Source organism: Helianthus annuus, chromosome 16 (assembly GCF_002127325.2).
Source record: "Helianthus annuus cultivar XRQ/B chromosome 16, HanXRQr2.0-SUNRISE, whole genome shotgun sequence".
NCBI classification, from domain to species: domain Eukaryota; kingdom Viridiplantae; phylum Streptophyta; class Magnoliopsida; order Asterales; family Asteraceae; genus Helianthus; species Helianthus annuus.
Window position 1 is genome coordinate 1437610 of NC_035448.2, and position 26183 is coordinate 1463792.

At 40.1% G+C, this 26183-nt stretch overlaps 2 protein-coding genes across 2 annotated transcripts; both read left to right on the plus strand.

Moving 5' to 3' along the window:
- The first annotated feature begins 3346 nt into the window (after window positions 1–3346).
- On the plus strand, window positions 3347–5737 carry LOC110915834 (heavy metal-associated isoprenylated plant protein 7). Its single transcript, XM_022160579.2, has 5 exons — window positions 3347–3511; window positions 3604–3811; window positions 3996–4198; window positions 4519–4609; window positions 4951–5737. The coding sequence occupies exons 1-5, from the start codon at window positions 3503–3505 to the stop codon at window positions 5499–5501; spliced, it is 1062 nt and encodes a 353-aa protein (XP_022016271.1). The 5' UTR covers window positions 3347–3502; the 3' UTR covers window positions 5502–5737.
- A 15901-nt stretch (window positions 5738–21638) lies between these two features.
- On the plus strand, window positions 21639–25699 carry LOC110917343 (11-beta-hydroxysteroid dehydrogenase 1A). Its single transcript, XM_035986117.1, has 5 exons — window positions 21639–21975; window positions 23682–23972; window positions 24075–24206; window positions 24583–24747; window positions 25255–25699. Exons 1-5 carry the CDS (start codon window positions 21685–21687, stop codon window positions 25555–25557), a joined length of 1182 nt encoding a protein of 393 aa, XP_035842010.1. The 5' UTR covers window positions 21639–21684; the 3' UTR covers window positions 25558–25699.
- The last annotated feature ends 484 nt before the right edge of the window (window positions 25700–26183 follow it).

The window sequence follows — 26183 nt, forward strand, 5'->3', positions numbered from 1 at the left end:
TTAAAATATCCCCTTAATATAACTAAATCATCCTGGTATATCAATCGGGACTTAATATTCACACACCATTCCTCTCTATCTCTCTCTATACATACATAGAAATATATAGAGAAAAATAGAGTGAAAAAGATGTATGAATAAGATGTAGAGATGTGAGAATAGTTGGAGGTGTATCAATATCTATATATTGATCTCTATGTATTCGTTTGATCTATTGCTTTTACCTTCATGTAAAAACATTGATTTTCTTAAACCATATTTGGTGAAGGTTGTTTGTTCCAAAGTTTGGAGTTCAAACTCTAGTTAGTCTAGTAAATCTATGACCAAATTGTAAAACAAAATTGTACAAAGTCTTATGTAACATTCACTTCCTGAAATGTATTGGAATTGGAATTCATAAACTAGAATTTGATTTGAAATGTTGTTTGTTTTACAAAATAATGTGAAATTTGGATGGAATTAGAATGTAAATTCATTTTCATATGTTGTTCAATTCCAATTTCATCCGGATTCCATTCATTTCCGTGAAACGAACGCTACCTTAGTATCTATCCCTTGAAACTGGTGGGTTTTCTTTGCCTACACAAGTTTACAACAAAGATGCAGTTTGTTTACTAATTTAGCGCAAAATTAAGCAATTTGGAATAAATGACGATAGTCCCAAACCACTAATACTTTCTATGATTTCTTAATATTTCACAGAATAATAACCAAGTTTTAAAAGTGTTCTAATTAGGTCACTGGTGTTGTTTTTGTAACAATTAGATAACTTAACCTTCAAATCGAGCCATGTCCTTTTTTCCATGTGTCAAGAAAAAAATGGAGTATAAGATGCTGGGGTCGAGTTATTTTAATATATGAATTTATATATTTTTTTTTTATTTATTAAAAATAAAAACCGTTTAATTACATTAAAAATTAAAAAAAAAGTTACAATCCACGTCATCATTCGACGTTAGCATCAAATAAAAGAGAAAAAAGAAACAAAAATCCACATCACCACGGTTACCTATGAAATAGATGAAAAAACCCTTAATTTTGATGAAAAATGAATGTTGAGTGATCTGATTGGAACACTTTTGAAACTTGAGTGGCCTAATTGGAACACTTTTAAAACTTGATTACTTTTTTACAAAGTTACCCATTTCTTTAACCGAGTCCAACCTTTGATCCACCGGTACGTATCTTCAACCACCAAAACATTTGTATCTAATTTTATCATCAATAGCTCGCCATACAAACATGTTTCTTTGGGGATGATCAGGGGCCAAGGTTAGAAGGGGCCGGGGGGACGTCCGACCCCCCCGAACTTTCGCTCAATAGTGTTATGTATGTAGCTTTCGTATAAATTGTTTTGGGTGTATACGTTTGCGACCCCCGGTTCTATAGAAATTTTTTGGTATATACGTTTTCAACCCCTATCGGAAATCTCAAGTTTCGCCACTAGTGACGATCGAAATTTGAAAAGATATATTGATATGATCTATAATCATAATCATAAAGCTTCACGAAACTTAAACAAGATCCTATCACGTTTGGTTCTTTAATGGGATGCTTAAGATTATTACTCCTTCTAAAGGAATCTAAATTTATATATTCAAAACTACTTGTCTACTCTTAAAAATGATTATTTTATATAAGTAATAAATAGTAAATGATTATTTTATATAAGTAATAAAAAAAATATTTTACTTCAATAATTTGAAATCTTATAGCAGACAGGGAAAATAAATAGTAATGTGAATTTATTAGCTAAAAGAAATAAGGCCAAAATGAATTTATTAATTGGTGTTTTTTTCTTTTTATATTTTTGTTTTCTTGTGTGATATTAGTGTTTTTTTCTTTTTATATTTTTGCTTTCTTGAGTGATAGTTAAGCATTGTTTAGTTAATAATAGCAATAATATTAGTATAAAGTCTTTTTTTTTTCTTTTTGACACGATAAAACAATGCTAGTTAAGCATTTTTAACTAATTCTTTGTTTACAAAATTATAAAATAACACAATCTTGTGATTAATAATGTAAAAGTACCTTACATAAAACGATGCTTTTATAAAAGCATATCATCATTAAAGTCATCATCTCATGATAAAACATTGATACAGTATATAATCATATCAAAAACATTAAATATAAAAAGAAAAATGTTTTACACATTGGTCGTAGTAAATGGTAAATTAAAATATTTGGGTACTTTTATTTAATGATCTTCTTGCATCATAAGTTATACAATTGTGGTGTGCATAAACCGAATTAATTAAAATCGAAGTTGAAACCGAAAATCCTAACCGTAATAATCACTTATGGTTCGGTTTTTGTTTTTTGAATAACCGAATTTTCGATTTCAGTTAATCATATATCTAAAAACAAATATAATCGAACTGAACCAATTAGCCAAACATATACTATTATTTATAAGTTCACGCCTCACTAGATTTTTTAACCTTTTAGTCTAACTGAGGTCCAATATGTATATGGTATCTATATAATTTTGTAAGTTTTATATTCATGAGCAGTGGCGGACCCAGAATTTTTGGACAATGGGGTCCCAAAAAAAAAAAAACACAAAAAAACGATGAAACAGGTATCGAACCCATGACCTTTTGTGTATAAACAAGGGGTTTTACCACTGCACTAGGCTCACTTTCATTGTAATGGGGTCCAACTAAATTATTTTATGGGGTCCATAGACAATTTTATATACCGTTTCTACTACTTTTTAAAAAAAGATTGGGGTCCGGGGACCCCGTTCCTCGTAACGTAGGTCCGCCCCTGTTCATGAGATTATATTTTACAAGTTTTATTCACATTAGATAATTAACCGAAATCAATTCATAACCAATAGTTAATCGAATAACGGTTAACCAACCATCAGCTATAACTATAGTTAATTATTTTTCAATTAACCGAACCCTTGATTAACTGATCATTGGTTAACCGAACCCTCAATTAACCGACTTTCCACACCCCAAGACTATCCAATAGTTAACCGAACAACGGTTAACCAACCATCAACTATAACTATAGTTAATACTTTTTAATTAACCGAACCCTTAATTAACTAACCATTGGTTAACCGAACCCTCAATTAACCGACTTTCCACACACCCCAAGACTATACAAAACGGTATGGGGGTGGACCAGTGTAACAAATCTGCAAATGAAAAGTGGCAAATATTTTCTAAAAGAAACAAACACTTCTCAAAACGACATCGTAGGAACAGGCCTACCCTATTTCACGTGGCAACTATGAAACAGCCACATCAGCTCGTGATGACAGAAATGAGTGCTCTTTGGATCTGATGGTCCTCATCATCACTATCATACCACACAGTCACGATTATTATTATACTCATCTCCAATCCAACCCCCTTTTATTCTCCTCCGCCCATAACTACACACCACTAGTGTGTGGTTTGTTATTTCTCTTAACTTTATTAGTCTTATATAAACAAAACGGTTCATCAATAAATCTTGTTTTCATTTAGAACAAGTGATAATAATGGGAGAGGTAGGTTTTTTTTTTTTTTTTTTTTTTTTTTTTTTTAATGATAGGGATGTGATCATTTTTGCAAATTTTGATGTGGGTGTTTTTTTTTTCAGCAAGTTGAGAAGCCAGTAGAGGAGAAGAAGCCAGCAGAGGAGGAGAAGAAAGAAGAAGAGGCTGCAAAACCTGATGAGAAGAAGGCGGAAGAGTCGAAAGATGCAACCCCGCCGCCACCTCCGCCGCCACAAGAGATTGTTTTGAGAGTTTTCATGCATTGTGAAGGTTGTGCTAGAAAAGTTCGGCGTTGCCTCAGAGGCTTTGATGGTACTTTTTTTTTACTTGTCAACTTTCACACTACTGCTAAATTTACGCTACCTTTTTTCGTATTCGTACTAATACTAATACTAATACTGATACCATACCGTTGTTGGTTAAATTACTTTTACTTAAATATCTTGATTATTTTGAAGATTAAATTCATAGTTTTTTTATTTAATTAATTAATTAGGGGTGGAGGATATTCAGACGGATTGTAAGACACATAAAGTGGTTGTGAAGGGAGAAAAGGCAGATCCAATGAAGGTTCTAGAAAGGATCCAGAAAAAGAGTCACCGGCAGGTTGAGCTTCTTTCTCCTATACCAAAGCCACCGGCCGAGGAGCCTAAAGTTGAAGAGAAAGAACCACCAAAATCTGAAGAGAAAAAAGAAGAGGTTAACCATTTTTTTACACACCTGACTTTACACTTACAAATTTAAAACAATTAATTTTTGACTTTACACTAGCATCAGAGGCTGGGAACCTACTTAGTCAAGTTCAAAGGGTCATGCGTAGTAATATTATGACCCGAAGATCTATGGACAACTTTTAAAATACTTGGTTTTGTTATTCAAAAAGTGGTAGCGACGCAGCTTGTTGCGCGTTTAACAACTATCTCGATTAATTTTTTAATTGAATTAAAACTAAAATCATACATAACTGATGAGTTGAGTTGAGTTTTGTTGTTGATCATGTGGTTTGTGATGTTCAACAGCCTCCTCAGGTGATTACTGTGGTCCTGAAAGTAAACATGCATTGTGAAGCTTGTGCTCAAGTCATAAGAAAACGCATTCTGAGAATGAAAGGTTTGTGTGTGCCTTCATTTTCTTTTCTTTTCTTTTTTTTAAAGCAATTAATTTTAAGAAAACAAAAAAGTAATTCTTTTGTTGACCATGTTTGACTTGTATATTTTTGAATTCTTTTTAACATTCTAGATCTCCTTTATACATCTTTCAAATCAAAGTTCATCACATGAATGTTATTATTATTCCTAGAATATCCCACCCACCGAATAATTAATAATATATTCTTATTAATATTTGTCATTTTGTGGGTAGTGTGGTATTTTGCTTATAGGGGTAAAAATAAAAATATCCCGTCTATAATTCTGTATATGAGATTTACTGGGTATGATTGTTTTTTACAGAGGTAGAAAGCGTAGAAGCAGATCTAAAAAACTCGCAAGTTACCGTTAAAGGCACGTTTGAGGCAACGAAACTAGTGGATTACATCTTCAAACGTACCGGGAAACAAGCCGTGGTTGTGAAACAAGACCCCGAGCCAAAAAAAGAAGATGAAAAGGGTAAAGAAGAGAAAAAAGACGGCGGCGAAGAAAAAAAAGACGGCGGAGATGAAAAAAAAGACGGCGAAGACGCCGCCGCCAGCAACGGCGATGGTGGCGACGGTAAAGAAAAAGATAAAGAGAAGGAAAAAGAGGAGAAAAAACCCGACGGTGGCAACGACGGTGGCAACGACGGTGGTGGTGACGGCGGTAAAGCGGCGGCAGATGATGGTGCGGGTGGCGGCGGGGAGGATTTAAAGGTGGTGGAGTTGCATAAAAATGAGTTTTATTATTACCATCCAGCGAATTACCAATTTTACCCCGCGAGATACGGTACAGCAGAAGTGGCTTATGGGTACCCACCAGCACCGCAAATGTTCAGTGACGAGAACCCCAATGCTTGTTCTGTTATGTAAAAATGTCGACTGGTGAGGGGTATAATTGGAAGAAAGAAAGCACATGGTGATTGTCGTGGTGTTCATGTGGGGTGTCTGTCCCGGCCTTCTGTTCAGCAGGAAAAATTGTAAAATTTCGTGAGGGCTTTTGTACTTTTTTAAGTTTAGTTTGGGATGGTCAGTCATTATAAATATACTAAAGTAATAATAACAGAGGGAAGTAGTATATAATTAAATAAATTTCTATTTTATATCTAGAGTTAAAATTTCAAGTGAACGCTGGATTTCTAAGGGTGTAAACAAGCCAACTAGCCAAGTAACTTATGAGCTATTTGAGATTAACTTATTAAAAGCTTGAATTGAATCAAGCTTAAGGCGAATTCAAGCCTAAAAGAAGTTTGTTTAATAAAATGATATTAGATTTAAATAACCCAAATTTTCACAAATTGGCCAACATCACTCTCAATTTTCGATTTCTATCACACCTCTTCTAACTTTCAACTTATTTTTCTAGCCACTCTCAAACTAACTCAACCCTAACCCAGTTAGTTTTTTGCTGATGTGCCAGCTGATGTGACATTTTTTGTTGATGTGGTTCTGGCTTGACAGACGTGGCAATTTCGATGATGTGGCAATTGGCGTGACAATTTTATGACATGTCAGCTCATTTGGCAACTGCCATGGCATTTTTTTGATGACGTGACATCTAACATCAGTTAACTGGGTTAGAGTTCAATTAATTTGGGAGTGTTCGAGAAAAATAAGTTGAAAGTTGGGAGTGGTAATTGAAAGTTGGGAGTGATATCGACCAATTGATGAAATTTGAGGTTATTTAAATCCAATATCCTTTTAATAAACAAGCACAAGCTTAAGCTTCATTTATCAAGCTCAAGGCGGCTTACAAGTCTTATGGAGTAAATATATATAAATCTAATACTAATAAAAAGGTCTACTTAATGACACATGGCATCCTTATACTAATAAAAGAGTACATAATCTCATATGGCATTATTCTCTCTTTCAATTCACTAATAATATTATTATTAATTAATTAATACAAAACAATAAAAAAATTCCTTAACAACTTAATACTAATAAATGTTTTATTGTCCACTTAGATATTGATCATTTACTTTTTAGTTATCTAAAATATATAATTAATTATTAGTAACAATTATACTTATAATAAACAATTTCAAATAATGTTAATGTGACAACACCTTCTTATTATTTAAAAGGATTTTTTTACTATATGTTTAAAACATCTATTAAATAAATTATTGTTTTTTATTATAATAATAAAAATGGTAAAGAATAGGTTAGTCTGATACTTAAAAACCGGTTTGCTTCCATGCTTTAAAAACACTTTTAATGTTATTAGGCTCGTGTCACGGGTTTAAGGATAGAATATCTTCATAATAATTTTAATGCAAGTCTATAAGCACCGGATGGCATAAATAGAGTTATATTTATCGAAAGAATAGTTTATGTAATGGAACTCTACTACAGGTCCTATCATTGGGTGATCAGGTTATCGAGGCACTCATATTATCCGGAAGTACTGGCACTTGAATGTTTATCCCTAGATTTCGTTTTAATACTGCCAAACAGAAGGATACGTATTGAAAAGAAGACAGTTCATCTCGCCCTATGTTTTGCCATGACAATAAATAAAAGTACAAGACAATTTTTATGTAAAGTTGGTTTGTTTCTAAAATAATCGGTTTTTACGCATGACCAACTCGGGCGTCATCTATGATATAAAAAATTCACATATATAAATTTATGAAGACAACATAAAATTAAATAAGTTATAATTTTATATCCTTAAATCCGTGTAGTACACGGGTCTAATAATCTAGTATATTTATATAATTATTATTCATATAATACTAGTTATTCTATAAACATATGATTAAACTAACTAATTTTTTTTTGAACGGCCAACGAATCCTCCAAATGGGCTACTGGCGAAATTCACCACATCGGGATACACTCGCCTTCCGAACCGGGGAAAACCCTCACCTAGGGCCGAAGCCCGTGAACACTCGCCCGAAGGCACGACAGTGCGGTGAGGTAAAACCCGCTCAGTTCAAGGATCGAACTAGCGATCGCCGCCTACTCGCCTAGTCTCCCATCATCACCAGGTGCCGCAGAAACTAAATGCTAGGGATAGGAATTGAACTTGGGTCACTTGAAACACAAGGTCTCTCCCTTACCACTCCACTACTAGCTCATTGGCGATTAAACTAACTAATTAATTTATAGCATGTGATCTATTAATTTACACTTAGAAACTGCATAAAAAATAACTAAAAGTAGTATAAATTAATTTTAAATAATAAACAAGCTTAAACTTCACCTTTCGTAAATCAAACAAAATCGGATTAAAGCCAAGTCAAGCTCGAACACATCTTTAGTTGAGCTATACTCGTTTTTACCCTTACGTATTTCATCAAAAGATAAACATATCGGTAGATATTTATGTATAACATGTTAACCCGAATTTAAAATGGGGGTCCAATCCAATCGTCAGGTTTGGCTTTGGGGGCTTGCAACGATCTCTGATTCGGAGGACAAACCGGTGTAAAACAAGGGCAAAAAAGAGAGGCCCTAAGGGATCCCCTGTTGAACCCCCGTGGAAGACCAAATATTACCATTGCCCACATAAAGTATAGCTAGTTGCCCATATAAATAAATCAACCCAAGCAGAGATGGATGTACACATTTTCCTTACCTCATTTAAAAGAGCAGTTCTATCCACAAAGTTAAAGGCATTTGAGAAATCGACGGTAAGCATAGCCAGCGACCTGTCTCGATGGTGCGCATTTAAGAACATGTGCGCACTATGAAGAACCGTCTTAGTCCCGTTTTGCAACCCCGACCCCAAACTGAAAGTCACCAAGATATTTGGCAATATCCTTCCCCACCTCCTTCATCGCTACCTTAGAGACCACTCTCCTCCAGACCTAACCCACTGCAATAGGCATGATCCGATTATCGGGGTTGAGAAAATGTGTAAGGGGAGGAGACGCAACATTAATCCATTTAATATTGGCGTATAACATTTTAACCCGGATTTAATCCTTGTTTAAATCGTATAAAGTATTTGTTGAAATGATGCACTTTTGTTATTCCAAATAACATAAATTCTATAATTATTGAATGATGATATTTATTTAAACTAGTTATTTTCTGTCCGCGCGTTGCGGCGGGACCCAATGACTACAAAAGGCGTGTCAGCAACGGCAAACAGATACCGAATATCAAAACATAAATAAAATGACGTGGTAAGGATAGTCACTCCGTCATAAAAAAAGCGATTTTAAATAACCTAATATATAATAATAGGACCCACACGTCCTACACGTTGGAAATTCGGTTGTTTTCAGTTCAGTTATTACGGTGCTAACACGTTAAAATATGGATGAGCTCGGTACCGGTAACGACAGCGAAAGTACCGATCCGGAAAATCATTGAAATTAGGTACCGGCACCGAAAATGCTCGTTACAATACGGTATGGTATTTGAAGGTAAAAATCAATAAATACAGGTATGGTGCTAGACCGGTGTCGAACCGAAAGTAACGATTCTGAAAACACCAAAAGGTGGGTACCAAATTGGTACCGAAAATGATTTGGTATAGTAAATATGGCACCGATACGATACCGGTTCGTTTACAGGATTTGATACAATTTGCTCATCAATATTATAAATATCCAAGTTAATTTTACATGTTACAATTCATTTATTACAGAAAAAGACAAAAAAGAAAGCAAAATAAGTTGTTGTGTATATAAAACCTCATTCAAACGAAATACAGTTTACTTACTATGTGTATGAAAAGTAATCTAAACGGTGCAATTACTTGCATTGCTGCGTTGCTACAGAATTTGATGAGCTCGATATCAACCGGTACCGAAAATTCCGTTACTGAAATCCCCAAAAGTGGGTACCGGTCCGAATATACCTTGTATGGTACGGTTCGGTACCGGTCGGTACTGGTACGACACTGGTATTTGAGGGTAAAAACCGGTGAATACATGTGCAGAACCGGTACCGAAAATACACCGGTTTGGTAAATTGAGACCGGTACCTATACCTGATACCATTTGCTCATCTCTGGGTAATGGAATGGACGAAGAAATGGAATGGACGAAGAAATGGAATGGACGAGGGAATGCAATGGATCATTACCATTCCATGTCTTGTTTGGTTACCATGTGATTGGAATGAATTATTATTGTGTATTGTTCGGTAGGCAAGAAAAACGGAGTAACAAAATTAGCGATAAGTGGTGGTGGTCGGTGGTAGTGATTGTGGGTGGTTATAGGTGGCGGTGGTAGGTGTCGGCGGCGGCGATGGGTGGTGGTGGTGGGGGCGAGTGGCGGTGCGTCGGTGACGATGAGTGGTGGTGGCGACAAGGTGGCCGTTGGTGGTGAGTGGCAGCAAAGGTGGCGGTTGGTGGCGGCGGCAACGGTTGGTGGTGGCGGTGGTGGTGGCGTCGACGATGGTGGTGGGCGGCGGCGGCGAGTGGCGTTGGCGGTTGGTCGCAGCTGTGGGTGATAACGGTGGCGAGTGGGTGGCGGCGGCGGCGGTGGTGGCGGGTGGTGGCGATGGCGTCGGTGGTGGGTGGTGGTGGTGGGTTGTGGCGAAGGTCGTGGGTAGGGGTGAGCAAAAGGAAAAACCCGACCCTACCCGACCATTACCCGACCCGACCCGAGAACCGATCAAACATAAAATACAGAACCGATTCACTACCCTAAATATAGGGTCGGTTCCGGTCCATAGGTCCAAATCGGGTTTCACCATGAAAAGAACCGAGAACCAACCCGACCCGACCCTATTTTATATGAAAAATTGGAACCGATCTAAATACCTAGGTACTTGGGTTCAGGTCGGGTTGGGTATATTTTCGGTTCGGTTCTCGGTTATTTTCGGTCCGGACCTAAACTTGCTCACCCCTAGTCGTGGGTTATGGTGTTGTTGATGAATGGTGCAAGAGGGGATGGAATGGAAAAAAAACATGGGAGGTGGAAGGAATGATTTTTTGGGAATGTAATGCCTTTTGAAATGGGTGATTCCATTCCATTGACCAACCAAACACTCTTTTCTTCATTCCCTCGTAATCACTCATTCCATTCCACCTCTCATTTCTGCATAACAAACACTATCTTGATGATATTACTATACATTCCATTATAATTTTAAATAATATATTTAATATAAATCACTGTTCCTTCACTTTGTTTTTGGTCATATATAGATTTAATTTAAATACTATAAATTAGTAAGTTACTTATGTATATAGGTGTTTTACATGATGCTTTGGAAGTTTTTCAAAAATACTTTGAGTTTTTCCTTTTAGTACAAAGGTATTTGATAAATTAGTTTTAACCAAAAACTGTTTAAACTTTTTACTTTTAATTCAAAACTTTTCATCTTTTACGCGTTAACCTCGCAACCTTTTTTACTTTCAACTTGATTTTCTATACTTTTCATCTTTCGTAATTTTTTGTTTTACACTTGGTTCTAAATTTTGCGAGTTAACACGACGTAACATGCGTGTATGATTCAACGTTTTTACGCTTCATCTTAAGTTTTGCGAGTTCAACATTTTTATATCATCTATTTCTTTCTCATTTGATAGTTTCCTCATAACATGCATGTCCTAGATTGGCTTGGTTATTATTTTCTATGTTTTACGTTTTGTTCTAATTTCTTCACATTAACACGCAACAAATTCAGTGTTAGTTGTTGCTCACAGTGGTGTGATATTAATGCTATTTGACACGATTTTACGTCCCCACCTGATGAAACAATGGTTAACCTGGCAGGGTTAACACACTGGTCTCGTCAAGAAGGGTTAATCCCTTCCTCTCGGAGATCGCTGGCTGGGTCACCGGTGGATGATCTCCTGCACAAGGAAACAAACCGTGACTCGTAACAAGGAGGATGGGGTGGGGGGTGCTCCTTGTTACCACTCTCCGGCGTGAGAATTAGTAGTTTGCTTGGGAAGCAAAGCAAGATAATAGTAGTAGTGAGAGAGTTGTGTAGAGATACCTCAAACCTGGTTTGGGGTTGGTATTTATAGCCGAGGAGTGAAGGAGGAGATCGATGGATGGGCTGACGACGAGCGGCACCGTTGCAGGTGTGTCAGTCTCGCCGGCCGTGGGGGTTACGCCACGTCAGCCCATTGCTTTAATAGCTCTGACAGGGGACTGTCGCCGGCGCCACTTGCCTAGTGGTGTCAGCCACTTGCCTGGCGTGTCAGTCCACTTGCTGGATATGCAGGGTGCGGTGCGAGCCGCATCGCTGCATGTGGTAACGTCTGAAGTTACCGCGTCTCCTACTTGTAATCAAGAAATACGCGAGATGCGGTGTTGGCCGCATCATCGTATGTGGAGACTATTTGCTCGCTTCCCTTGTCGTGACGAAAATGGCCATATGATGCGGTGCCAGCCGCATCGATATGCTCATCTTCCTTCGTACTTGGGTCAAGCTATTCATCTTCGAACCGAATGGGTTCGAAGGGTGTGACCGCATGGGATGCGGTTTGCTTACTGGTAGGGGTTTGTTTGATGCGGGTAATGGTCGTTTTGGGACCATACCCCTTCAAGTCCCCCCAGTCTAGTGTTGCTCCCTTGTGCAAGTTGCACGTGGGAGGAGTACTGGACTTATGGTGTAGGAAGGTAGTGTGGCAGTCTGGAGAAAATTTTAGGCCAGGTCAAACTGGTGACCTGGTAAAAAATCCGGCTATGCCTCTTCCGTACCGGTGAAGGGGTTTCGCTTGATGCGAAATTCTCAGCCGGTGCATGTCATCAGGTGGGTTGCCACCTGTTGTTGTGTTGAAGGCCTGTTAGGGACCTTCATAGTAATGCTGCACAAACTTCGAACCAACCTCTTGGATGGTGGTTCGAAGGTTTGCACATGTTTCGAACCTCTTGGAGGTGGTTTCTTCTTCGAACCATTTGCCAGAATGGTGCACGAAGAAGAAAAGAAAAACTTGTAAACCAACCTTTGCGGTCGGGTTTGAAGGTTTTGGATGTTGTGTTAGAACTTTGCTCAAGCTCTATGTTCAGCATCCTATGATGAGATGACCATCCCTTTTTTGTGGGGTGTTCATGTTCGTTTTGATAGCTCTCAAGTAACCGTACGTTCTTTGCGGTTACTTCGTTGCGTCATTGTTGGCCGTGTTTGGTCGAACAATGTGGATCTAGACTATGGGTAAATAAACATGGTCATAGGCACGGTGATGCCCATCGTTGTTTATTCCATGCGATCCATTGGTAGGTAAGCAAAGTCTTAAGCAGACTTGTTACCGCGGTCCGTTGGCAGGTAAACAAAGTCATAGGCAGACTTGTTACCGCTGTTCGGACACTTGCTGCTTGATAAGTGCTTGTTTAGAGCACGTATCTGCGTTCTTTCTGGAGCCACTTACCTTCACGCTCCAATACCGAGTTTATAACGAGGTAGCCTCGTTCGGTGATGTGGAGTGAGCTTTGCTCTTCCGTAGCAACCACTCTGCGGAAGCTATGGTTATGTCTGTAGCTCTTTATGGGTGTCTGCGATGTTGCAGTCCCATATTTGCTCAAAGTGTGCTTGTTGCACGGATGTAACTCTTGAAGGTTCAGGAGTCAGGGCTGCTGATGTGCGGGCGCGTAGATTCCGTTCCTTCTTTTTTCTGAAGAAGTTGTTCATGCACCCTCTGCGGTTGTGAACCGGACAGGAGGGATTTGAAGCTTGAAGAAAAGGAAGGCAATGCGCTTTGCCTGTTCCTGAGATGCGGTTCAGTCCAAAGAACAACACTGGTTCTGAGCATCTGACACATCTGAATGGGTTCATGTGTGTCACTTCCGCATATTTCACGTGTGCTCGTGAGTGATGCGGAAAAGGTAATATATCCCTTTATAGTATAGATAGATATATTTCTACCTATTTTTTAGGGTATATAAAAAAACGACATGCGGTATGGGTTATGGTGCGGTAAACCAGAAAAAACCGCATGCCGCTTATGTTTTTTGGATAATGTTGTCGCTTTTTCTTGCCTACGTGGCTTGATCGCACGTGTGAGTTGGTAGAAGTTGGTGAGACGTTTCTGCATGTGCTGAAATGAAAGGACATTTGCACTGCCCGAGGCATTAAATGCACTGTAGCAGGGAGTGGAAACGTCTTCTTTGTCAGGTGCGTGGGCGGCCACGCGCGCGTGATAACCGTCAGCTAAAACGGCGCTCGACACGTGTTGTTGCAAGATACGCTCTTTTTGAACGTGATGATTTGCTTTCTCCCTCCGCATTAATTGCGATGGGTATATAAGGGGATAACCGTTTGTGGTTTCCTCTCACTTTGTCGAAAATTCAAAAAATTTGCCGTTTGAGAGAAAGTTGTCATCTGTCTTCTCCGGCGATTTTTTCTGAAATTCCGGTGAGGTTGCTAGTGTTTCTGTTCACCATCTTCCGTTTCTTTGATATTTTTGATGGCTGAACCATCGAATCCACATAATGTGGAGGGTGAAAACCCTGAACAGCCGATAGTGGCTGAGGAAGAAGACGAGGATGATGACGTTGATGTTCCCGGTGGTGGGTTACCGGTGTTGAAGTGATGGTTAACCTGGCAGGGTTAACACACTGGTCTCGTCAAGAAGGGTTAATCCCTTCCTCTCGGAGATCGCTGGCTGGGTCACCGGTGGATGATCTCCTGCACAAGGAAACAAACCGTGACTCGTAACAAGGAGGATGGGGTGGGGGGTGCTCCTTGTTACCACTCTCCGGCGTGAGAATCAGTAGTTTGCTTGGGAAGCAAAGCAAGATAATAGTAGTAGTGAGAGAGTTGTGTAGAGATACCTCAAACCTGGTTTGGGGTTGGTATTTATAGCCGAGGAGTGAAGGAGGAGATCGATGGATGGGCTGACGACGAGCTGCACCGTTGCAGGTGTGTCAGTCTCGCCGGCCGTGGGGGTTACGCCACGTCAGCCCATTGCTTTAATAGCTCTGACAGGGGACTGTCGCCGGCGCCACTTGCCTAGTGGTGTCAGCCACTTGCCTGGCGTGTCAGTCCACTTGCTGGATATGCAGGGTGCGGTGCGAGCCGCATCGCTGCATGTGGTAACGTCTGAAGTTACCGCGTCTCCTACTTGTAATCAAGAAATACGCGAGATGCGGTGTTGGCCGCATCATCGTATGTGGAGACTATTTGCTCGCTTCCCTTGTCGTGACGAAAATGGCCATATGATGCGGTGCCAGCCGCATCGATATGCTCATCTTCCTTCGTACTTGGGTCAAGCTATTCATCTTCGAACCGAATGGGTTCGAAGGGTGTGACCGCATGGGATGCGGTTTGCTTACTGGTAGGGGTTTGTTTGATGCGGGTAATGGTCGTTTTGGGACCATACCCCTTCACCACCATAACATGAGAGTGCTTAATAATAGTTTTTACTTATTTTACACATGATTTAAAAAGAAAAAGCAAATGCATATCCAAGTACATAGTCTTTTATGATAATATTAAAAGGTAAATGGGGTACCAAAATGGAATCTGAAATGCATTGTGGGTTTGATTGATGATATATAAATAAAAAAGTGACGTGATATAATTACGGAATGGACAGTCAAATTAAATATACAAACAACTAGTGGTGTCTGCTATTCTGACTCCAATCCTCACCATTGTACTGCCTCACATGCATGCAATTACTTCAAATATTTCATTTGTACCTTATTTTGGTTTTCTAAAGGCATACGGAGTGTGCGCCAAAAGGGATTGGCAACCGAGTTTGCCGCTCGGGAGCCTACCCCCTTTGCCGCGCGGTGACTTTGATGATCGGTGCCGATCGGTGACTTTGAAAGGGTGAAGGGAGGGAAGGAGAGAGGGGGGTGTGTGTGGGGTCCATGCCATCTCAACCAATCACATCTTTTTTTTTTTAAATAGTTTATCAACTCATGAAGTGTCTAACCATTGCCAACACTTTTGAGCATAGTTTACCACTTTGACATGTCACACTTTTCTTAAAAATGATTGGTCGGTGTGACATTTCTTCAAAATGATTGGTGGTGAAAATTTGAAGAAGAAGAAAAGTAGTTTAAAAAGGAAGAAACATTTTGAAAATTCACTTTTCTTTAAAAACAATAAATGGATACACAAATATTTCTAAATATCCATAACAAAAGTAATTTATAAATGTAACATATGTTGGGGAAATTGAGTTTGCAACGGATGATCTGAGAGACGTGTAATCACTTTTAGATCGAGTTATTTTGATGTTCACCTGAGAAATCCAATCGGATACAACTCAGATTGAGAACAAGAACTCTGTATGTGAATTGATAGTGAATCCGTATCAATCAGAGGTTGTGACCAAAAGAATGATTTTGAAGATAGGATTATGGGCTAGTAACCATCATCAGGCAGTTATCTCTTTTAACGCAACCTGGACCCTGCTCCTAAGGGTGTTGTCCAGACCCTCGCCAAGGGGGAGTTGCCCCCTTAAAACCCCCCATTGATTAGGTCATTAGCGGCTCCACCCAAACACTTAGAACTATAATAACTCAAACAAGCGTTTTGCGTGCACTCCTACATCTCCTAACTTGCTTGATGTGTATTACAATTCATTTTGGTCCTTAAGTTAATCCCAGTTACATTAAAATATTCAAAAACATCCAAATGTATCTCCTAACTTGCTTGATCTGCACTCCCGTATATCCTAACTTGCTTGATATGTATTACGATTTTTTTCTTAATTTGCGTTTTCTCATTCAAAGCTTCACGACTTTGGCTCTTTCTGAGGCATCTATTGCACTTCCATACCATGTTGATCTAACCTTAATGGAACACACAAGCATGTACATTATTGTAAGAATAAAATTAAGTAGATTTATAAGTTAAAATTTAAATATAAATATAAATAAAAAGAATAAAATTATATATGAAGAGGGTACATATTTTTTTTTTTCTCAATTTACAAGTAACAGAAATCAAAAGGATGACAAAAATCATAATTGCACTATATTACAAATGCGATATTGTAATTATTCTAAATCGTATAAGACAATAAAATGAAACAAAGTGATTTGAATAATGATGCGGGGAAAGCAGTCTGTGATTTTGTGAGCATCACGTGCTCCTCTTATCCACATGCACCACCTTTTTCTTTCGATATAGGATCCTTTCGGCCTGTAAATGGTTATATAACTCTAAATGTAGTGTGTTTTACATTAAAATTGTAATATATTAACTGCCAGATTCAAGTTTATTTTTTAATGGGAATCTTTTAATAGATTCTTATTATATTTTTTTTTTAAATCATACAATGTTTTTATTAATTTTATCCATCTTTTTTTAAATTGAGAAGGTTTTCGAGAACCACAAAAACCCCTTGGATTCGCCTCTGAATATATTTGTATAGTTTTCAGATGTACAACATATCGAATCCCAAAAAATCAAGCATCGAGTCTGATCTAGGAGGTCTGTTAGAATGCTCTTCGTCACCGGAATAAAGCTGCAAAACAAGACACTGTTAGCGTCGCCATTGACCGAGCTCTGGCGTGAGAATAAGAATGTGCCGGGATAATAAATTATATTCCGACACAGTAAATTGGTCGAAATTAATGGTGTGGATTATGTATTAAACGTATTCAATGTGATAGTGAGAGCGATTCTTTTGTGTTTATTGTGTGATAGGTTTTTTGTCTGCATACCTTTCTTTGATCACCTCCTTCACTTTTAACTAAGAGACCTACTTATCGGAGTGGTCCCACATCTGTCCAGATCCGTTGTAAACCATCAGACAAAAAGGAATGTCTGAATCCCGGTCAAAGATTTGTTCTCTCCGAAGGGTCCTATTTATCCTTTGCCATTAATGTTTATCCTTACTCGCCGCCTTACATTTTTCTCATTCTCATACATTATATGCCACCGGGAGGTCACCTCACCCTTCTTCACACTGGAATAGTGAATAGAATTGCCCGGCGTGGCCCTGGCTTCGAGGCCCTTTGACTTGCCTACCAGCAATAAGAATGTCAGGCTTATTGTGGTTCTGGGCCTAATCCTTCATTAACCATCATGGGCCGCTATTTCACAAAAAGGATAAGCCCAGCCGTGGGGCCCAACAATGGACCCTCGTCGTCAAGTCATCCCTATTCCAAGTCTATCACATTTATGTGTGGGCCTGGACTGAGTTCTTCTCCGAGTTGATTTTGTGGGGCCTCTCGGACTAATTATGATCTCTAACCTGTCAGATATGCAATCTAACGACGGGGGATCCCCTAGGTACACGTGTGAAAATCCCGTGGGACCTTATTCAAACCACGACTTGACAGTTTTCGCCATTTCGCTTCTTTATATGTTATCATCCTTGTGGTGACCATTTCATACCTTCACTTTTTTCTTTCGCAAAAACTACCCACATTTCCAACCCCCGATCACTACCATGGGTCGTAAGGATCGATCCACAATATAATTCGTTGTAACCCGGGAAGATCTGCAGGCCTTTGTTTCCACTTATCACATCCCATCGGACCTTTCCCCTTGTCTTTCGGGTCCCTTCGATCCGATGATCTGTTCATCGGAACGCATGGTAATTTATACTCCCTCATTTTCCTTCTGTGGGGTTCACTACCCCACATCGTCTTTCAAAATGGACTTGCTTAACTATAACCACACCCAACCATCATTACAACCACCGCCACTCAACCACTTCAACAACCACACCCAACAACACTCACCTATGCTGCCCTCAGAACCCTCACCGCCGCTATCCTTCACCACTCACTTCCCCTTCTTTCCTTTCAATAAACAACCTCTGACCACATAACCAACCTGCCACTCACTTCAAATCTGTAAGATTTCATGATTTCATATTTGATTTGGCATGGGTTTTTAAATGGTGCGTTCAGATTTGATTTGGAGGGTTTTTTTTATTTTACAGATCATCTACGATGACGAAGGTGATGCGATGGCATTGCTGGTGCTATGGCGGAGGTGCAACAATGGCAATGGTGATGCGATGGTGGTAGTGGTAGTGGTGATGTTATGGTAGTGGTGGTGCGATGGCGAAAGTGATGCGGTGGCGACAAAGGTGCAGCGATGGCGATGGTGGTGTGATTGCAAGGTGTTGCGATGGTGGTGGTGGTGCTTGGGTTTTGGTTGCACCAGATTGTAGAGAAAGAGAGTTGAGGGAAAGAGAATGAGTTTTGAGAGAGTGAGAGAGGGTGGGGAGGGTGAGATAGGTGTTTTATGTTTATTTATTTATTTTAGCATTAGGGTTAAACGACCAAAATATCATCATGTGGGGTCTATTTGGTCAGATTTAACCATGGAAGTTAACTGAGTTAGGGCTAAAACATAAAGTACGTTTTTTTTTATAGTTTTGAAGGTAAAGGGCATACTTTGGAATCTGGAGTAAACATAACCAACGTTTTTTATAATTTACTATATTTTTTATTTGTAAGTTTTTATCATAAGTTTTAAGTTGATGAGTTAACAAATGCATTTATTTCTCCTTAAAAAAACAAACGTATTTATGGTTAATAATGTTTTCATTTTCTAAATTAAGTTTATTATTGATCTTTTGTTTTAATTCAAAATTCTATGTTTGACAAGATAAGGGTTTAGTAATTTCAAGAATGATTAATGGTTTAATCTTTAAATTTATCAACTTTAGTTTAATCATAATCGTTTTTTTTAATATTTATGTATTTAAGCTAAAAATTCATCAAAATCTTTAGAATCTCTATATTATTAACTTTAGGTATGGTGCATCATTATTAAAATTTTAATACATATTTATAATCAGTAGTACAAAAGGCCTCAATCAAAAGACACTTTTAAAGTAACTAGTATAACTCATATACAATTAATATCATCTTCATCGCTATGAGAGAAGGGCGCCTAACCAGTTTGCGCCCCCGTCCAGCCCTTCCCTCTCCCCTCTTCGAATTTTTTGTCTCTCCTCCCCTCTTATAATTATCAAGGGATATTGTCGTTGTCTACAGGCATTGTCTTGTTCTAACTAACGCTCCAATATTACACGTGTGGGGTGCGATGCCACCTAGTTCACGAGCAATCTCGAACATACAGGGTTGGAGACAGTCTAAATATTATAAAAACTAGTTGTTTACTATGCGCGCGCGTTGCGGCGCGCTAAACCAAATTGTTCTTTAAGAATGACAAAACATGTCAAATAACAAAAAGTAACTCAAACTAAAACGTCACGTATTTTCGGTACCGGTTCGGCACCGGTATTCACCGATTTTTACCCTCAAATACAACCCCCGCCCAAGGGGCCACGCCGAAACCCAAGCCCACCCGGGGTGGTGACTTGGGCGTTTGTACCCAACCCACGACACAACCCCAACCCCATACCCCATATTCTAATATTTCCTAGATTTTTTTTAACACATAGCCGTTGGCAAACGGCTCGCACAAACGGCTACTTGTCTTGGCCAATGAGATCCCGTCATGTCATCTTGCTAGCCCCGCCCAACGCTCGGGCTGAAACCCCCCGCCTAAGGGGTCACGCCGAAACCCAAGCCCACCTGGGGTGGTGTCTTGGGCGTTTGTACCCAACCCACGCCACAACCCCCATATTCTAATATTTCCTAGATCTTTTTTTTAAACACATAGCCGTTGGCCAACAGCTAGCCTAAACGGCTACTTGTCTTGGCCAATGAGATCCCGCAATGTGATCTTGATAGCCCCGCTCAACGCCCGGGCTGAAACCCCCGCCCAAGGGGCCTCGCCGAAACCCAACCCACCCGGGGTGGTGAATTGGGCATTTGTACCCAACCCACGCCACAACCCCCGCCCCATTCCCCATACCTCATATTCTAATATTTCCTAAATCTTTTTTTAAACACATAGCTGTTGGCAAACGGCTAGCCCAAACGGCTACTTGTCTTGGCCAATGAGATCCAACCATGTCATTTTGATAGCCCCGCCCAACGCCCGGGCTGAAACCACCGCCCAAGGGGCCACGCCGAAACCGAAGCTCACCCGGGGTGGTGACTTGGGCGTTTGTACCCAACCCACGACACAACCTCCGCCCCATACCACATATTCTAATATTTCCTAGATTTTTTTTAAACACATAGCCGTTGGCAAACGGCTACTTGTCTTGGCCAATGAGATCACGTCATGTCATCTTGATAGCCCCGCCCAACGCCCGGGCTGAAACCCCCGCCTAAGGGGCCACGCGGAAACCCAAGCCCACCCGAGGTGGTGACTTGGGCGTTTGTACCCAACCCACGCCACAACCCCCGCCCCATACCCCATATTCTAATATTTCCTAGATCTTTTTTTTAAACACATAGCCGTTGGCCAACAGCTAGCCTAAACGGCTACTTGTCTTGGCCAATGAGATCCCGCAATGTCATCTTGATAGCCCCGCTCAACGCCCGGGCTGAAACCCCTGCCCAAGGGGCCACGCCGAAACCCAACCCACCCGGGGTGGTGAATTGGGCATTTGTACCCAACCCACGCCACAACCCCCGCCCCATACCCCATACCTCATATTCTAATATTTCCTAAATCTTTTTTTAAACACATAGCTGTTGGCAAACGACTAACCCAAACGGCTACTTGTCTTGGCCAATGAGATCCAACCATGTCATTTTGATAGCCCCGCCCAACGCCCGGGCTGAAACCCCCGCCCAAGGGGCCACGCCGAAGCCCAAGCTCACCCGGGGTGGTGACTTGGGCGTTTGTACCCAACCCACGACACAACCCCCGCCCCATACCACATATTCTAATATTTAATAGATTTTTTTAAACACATAGTCGTTGGCAAACGGCTATGAGATCACGCCATGTCATCTTGATAGCCCCGCCCAACGCCCGGGCTGAAACCCCCGCCTAAGGGGCCACGCCGAAACCCAAGCCCACCCGAGGTGGTGACTTTGGCGTTTATACCCAACCCACGTCACAACCTCCGCCCCATACCCCATATTCTTATATTCCCTAAATCAATATTTAATTAATATATGTACTGTTCATTCCATTCAAATTTTATTAGTATATAATTTGGACTTATAACTATAGTAAATAGATTTGAGATTAAAATTTTTGATAAAAGAAAAATGAAAATAAGAAAAATTCCCATTTTAATTTATTTTCTCTATTGCCACTTTATTTCATTTGTATATTAACATTTTTGTTGATATAGCATATCACCGCTTGAAGAAATCACACACACCTTTTACGTGTCACTTCCATGCAATATTTTGACGACCACCTCCTCCTTTCTAAACTTAACCCCAATACCACCATATCATCAACGTTCGTCACATCCGGTGGTATCATACTACACACAGTAGCCATTATGGATTTGGTTAATGGTTTATTGAATCTTGTAGCACCACCTTTCACCCTCTTCACCATCTTCTTCTTCCTCCCTCCATGGATCTTCTTCAAGTTTTTCCTTCGCATTTTTCGCACCGTCTTTACCGAAGATGTCTCCGGCAAAGTCGTCCTTATCACCGGCGCGTCCTCTGGCATTGGAGAGGTACTTTTAAGTTTTAACCATAACATATGTTAGCTAGGTGATTTTAGACCCAAAAAAATCAATAGCGCCCCCTAAACATTCCACGAGCCCCATCAGGGGCGCTATTGAATGGACGTGGTTGCATGACGGACAGTAACAAGATGTTTTTTTGGGTGATGAAAAGGGGACTTTAAGACTTTATCTCATAAATTGGTTGTTAAAGGGGAGCTATTAATGATGCGACTCTAAAGGGGCTTCATTCTATACCCTCAAGCCTTAGGTCGGGGTGGCCTCGTGCCACCCCGCCACATCAACAATTTTGGCGTCCCTTGTCGCCCTCCCCCACCCCCTGCATGTTACCAAGGGGGCGCTACCCCTTGTACGCCAGCCCACTAACGGGCGTGAATGGGTGCATCTGGTGGGCCCATGCCTCTTAACCAGTCAGATTTTGTTTATTTTTTCTTTCTTTTTTAATATTTAATTAGGGGGTGAAGTGGGGCTTTATCCCACACCATCATTGTTAGGGGGGGAGGGAGTGGTTATCACTTGCAAAAATTCCATCACTCACAACATCCAATCAAGTTCCGTCATGTCATCAACCATGTTTCCATCACTCACAGCCTTTTTTAGTGGCAATGGTCATCATTCACAACACCCAACAATAAACCCTCACACCCCCTCACATCCACTTATCACTCAATACCCCATAACGCGTGAAATATATCACGCACTACATCCATCACTTGTTGAAATATATGGTCGCGGTGGTCTTGTGCAGTTCATCACGCGTGGAAATGGTTTTATCATGGAACAATTATGTCCCACCCCGCCTCCCCTTAAAGGGGGCACCATTTTTATCTCAAAATCTACGTAGCGTGATAAAGTCCCTAGGAGCTTTAAACCACACCCACCAGCCTTACCGTCATTAGACTATTTTGGGTAATTATAGCTATAATTATAATTTATTTCACACTAAATAGGAAAATAATATCTAAATTGATACAAGCTAGAAGGTGTAGAATGCAAACTTAATCGAGATTATTCATTAAACAACTGGGTTCATGTTTTGTTATGTATCCGAAGGTGTTTCGTAATTGTAAAGTAGCATAAAATTGTTCTTTGGTATTCAATGAAGATCCGTGGCTAATTTGGTCGTCCGTACCAACCATATGTACTCATCCGTAACAACTTTGTTCATCCGCAGGGGCGTCTATGAGAATTCATGTACCCTGTTTGAACTCGAAAAAATGTGTCCTTCCGTAATGTTTTATTATTATTAAATTTTAAAATCAAATGGGTATTGGGCTCGCTAAAGCTAATGCCAATGGGCTAACTTCCAAATCATAAAAATTGTTTTTTATATGGGCCTATCTTAGAGTTGATATAGGTATACTATTTAAAAAAACAATTAACAAATATATCGGATTTTTTTATAAAACACGTGCCCCTCGAAATCACAGGCCCTGCGGTGGTCCTCCCCGCACACCCTCATCACCGCCCATGATCATCCGTATCCATTTGTTCATGCGTATCACCATCGGTTTTGGTCTGGTTTAATATCTGGATTTTATTAGAATCTTTGGAGGTTTTTCCAAGAAAAATTTTCATACTTGTTTTTGAAACCTTTGTCTTATCCGATTAAAGATTTCATTATACCACCAAAATAACTTAACCTGAATTGTTACAAAGCAATTGAATCAACAAATTGATATTCTACAATATTGCAGCATCTCGCGTATGAATATGCTAGTAGAGGAGCATGCTTGGCTCTCTCTGCTCGTAGAGAGGATCGACTACGACAAGTTGCTGGTCGGTGCATGCAAATCGGATCACCTGATGTTATAGTCATCCGAGCTGATGTCTCCAACGCTCATGACTGTAAACGCATGGTTGATCAAACCGTTCATCACTTTCATCGGTGGGTGGGTGGGTGGGTGGGTGGGTGGGTGGGTGGGTGGGTGGTTGGTTGGTTGGTGGGGTGGGTTGGGTTGGGTTGGGTTGGGTTGGGTGGTTGGTTGGTTGGTTGGTTGGTTGGTTTGGTTTGGTAGGGTAGAAGATTTGATCCCAATATGATATTATTAGACACCGATTATGATTAAATGTGAAAGTTTTTTTTACAGGATATAAACTTTTGGGGTTCAGTTTACACTACAAAATTTGCAGCTCCACACCTCCGAAACTGTGGAGGTAGAATCGTCGTGCTTTCGTCTGTGGCTTCGTGTGTTCCTCCACCAAGGATGAGTATCTACAGTGTAATCTCCTTTTATTCACTTTATTTTTTCGCCTTCACTCACTTATTATTGATCGTGGTAGGGGTGCATATGGGTCGGTTTTAGTTTTACCCTCCAACCCAAACCATAACAGAAGGTGGCAGTTGTGGGGATTGGTTCGGTTTAAGCGTGTTTCGGTTAGGAGGTCAATTCCAAATATTTGTTTCGGTCAATTGGTTGAATTCAAGATCATTTGTAGAGTAATTTTGATAATTACTCTACGACTAAATAATTACGAAAATGCCACCGCGTTTTTTTTTTTTCAGCAAAACCTTCCGTTCGTACGTTTTGTACGTTAAAGTTTTATTTGTATTTGATCTTTTGTCGATAATTATAATATAACGGCATGCTGAATCAGGCGAGCAAAGCAGCCCTGTCACAGTTTTATGAAACGATGCGAGTTGAATTCGGGTCGGATGTCAAAATAACCATCGTAACGCCTGGATTCATAGAATCTGAAATGACCCAAGGCAAATTCCTTTCACACGAAGGCAAGATGGTAGTCGATCGCGTTGCTCGAGATGTAAGCTAGCTTCTTGCACCCGCACTTTGTTGGTTCAGGCCCCACACTACACACTAATTCACGTATGTATATATGTAGTTATATGTGAAGAAGGATAAGGAAAGCTTCTGTATATTAAACTTCAATGAAAATACAAGAGGTGGTGGTAAAACAAACTAATACTAATATCCTATTTATAATAAAAAACACATGCAGACTAAAGCCCACGTACTCCCACTTTGTAGCACCTAACTTAAATATTCCAAACTCACATTTTGCATCCAACAAACCCGGTCATCTCAACGTCCATTTTCCTTCTAAATCGGGAGACCACTTCCTAGCTCACGAATCAACTGACATGAATAACCCAGTTTATGTGATCCAACTCCTGACCCGATGACCGTTTGCTATTTGGTGACCCGTGACCGATAACGTGTCGACCCATGACTCGTAAACGAACCGATTAACCCAACACACTTTGTAAATACACTTTTTGTTTTACCGACTAATTAATCAAACGATATCCAGATGCTAGTAAACTTGTCTCCGGTGGGGAAGGTAGAAGAAACTGCAACGGCGATAGTGAAACAAGTACTCAGAGGAGAACGGTATGTGACGGAACCCGCGTGGATGAAGATGACTTATGTGTGGCAGGTTTTGTGGCCTGAAGCGGTGGAGTGGGTGAACCGGTTGATGTGCATGACGACAGTTGGTGGTGAGTCTCGCCATGATACTTTTGGGAAGAGGATTCTGGACGTGGTCGGAGGTCGGAGCATTCTGTACCCAACGAGCATTCGGTCGCCTGAGATGCAGCCGATTAAATCAAACTAGCGTATGTCTTAACTCTATGTTTTTGTTGATAAGTTGGGAGTCAGTTGTTACATAGCCCTTTTGTGTTGTGTTAGTGTTGTGATTATGTGTATAAATTAAAAAAAAATGTGTTGGATTTCAATTCACCTATGACGTTTAATGATGTAGTAATGACCGAATCCGATGTATACAACAAGTCATCTTCAAATGTGCCCCCACGCCGGTGAATCTAAACAGCGAATCTAAACTTGATGATGATTTAGAGTACATTGCCTTATCCCTATATCTACTTAACCATGACCTTTTGAACGACATCCATTTGCTCCGTCAGCAGTAATCTTCGACTTCAGCCATCCGATTAAACTCTTTTTCCATCATCACCTCCACCTTGTTCAATAACCCCATCTTATATTGCAATTTCTTCAACTATATTGATATAAAATCAACACCCAAGTCAATAACGAAACACACCACACGTTTTTGTATAATCTACGTTTTGTCATGAATTTTGTATGTACATCTTCAGTTTATCTACGTTTTGGCGTAACTTTTGTTCAGAAACGAATCAGGTGTTGACCGGTTCAGAACGAATCAGGTGTTGACCGGTTCAAATCCGAGTTACTTTACATTTGGACCCGTCGCAACGC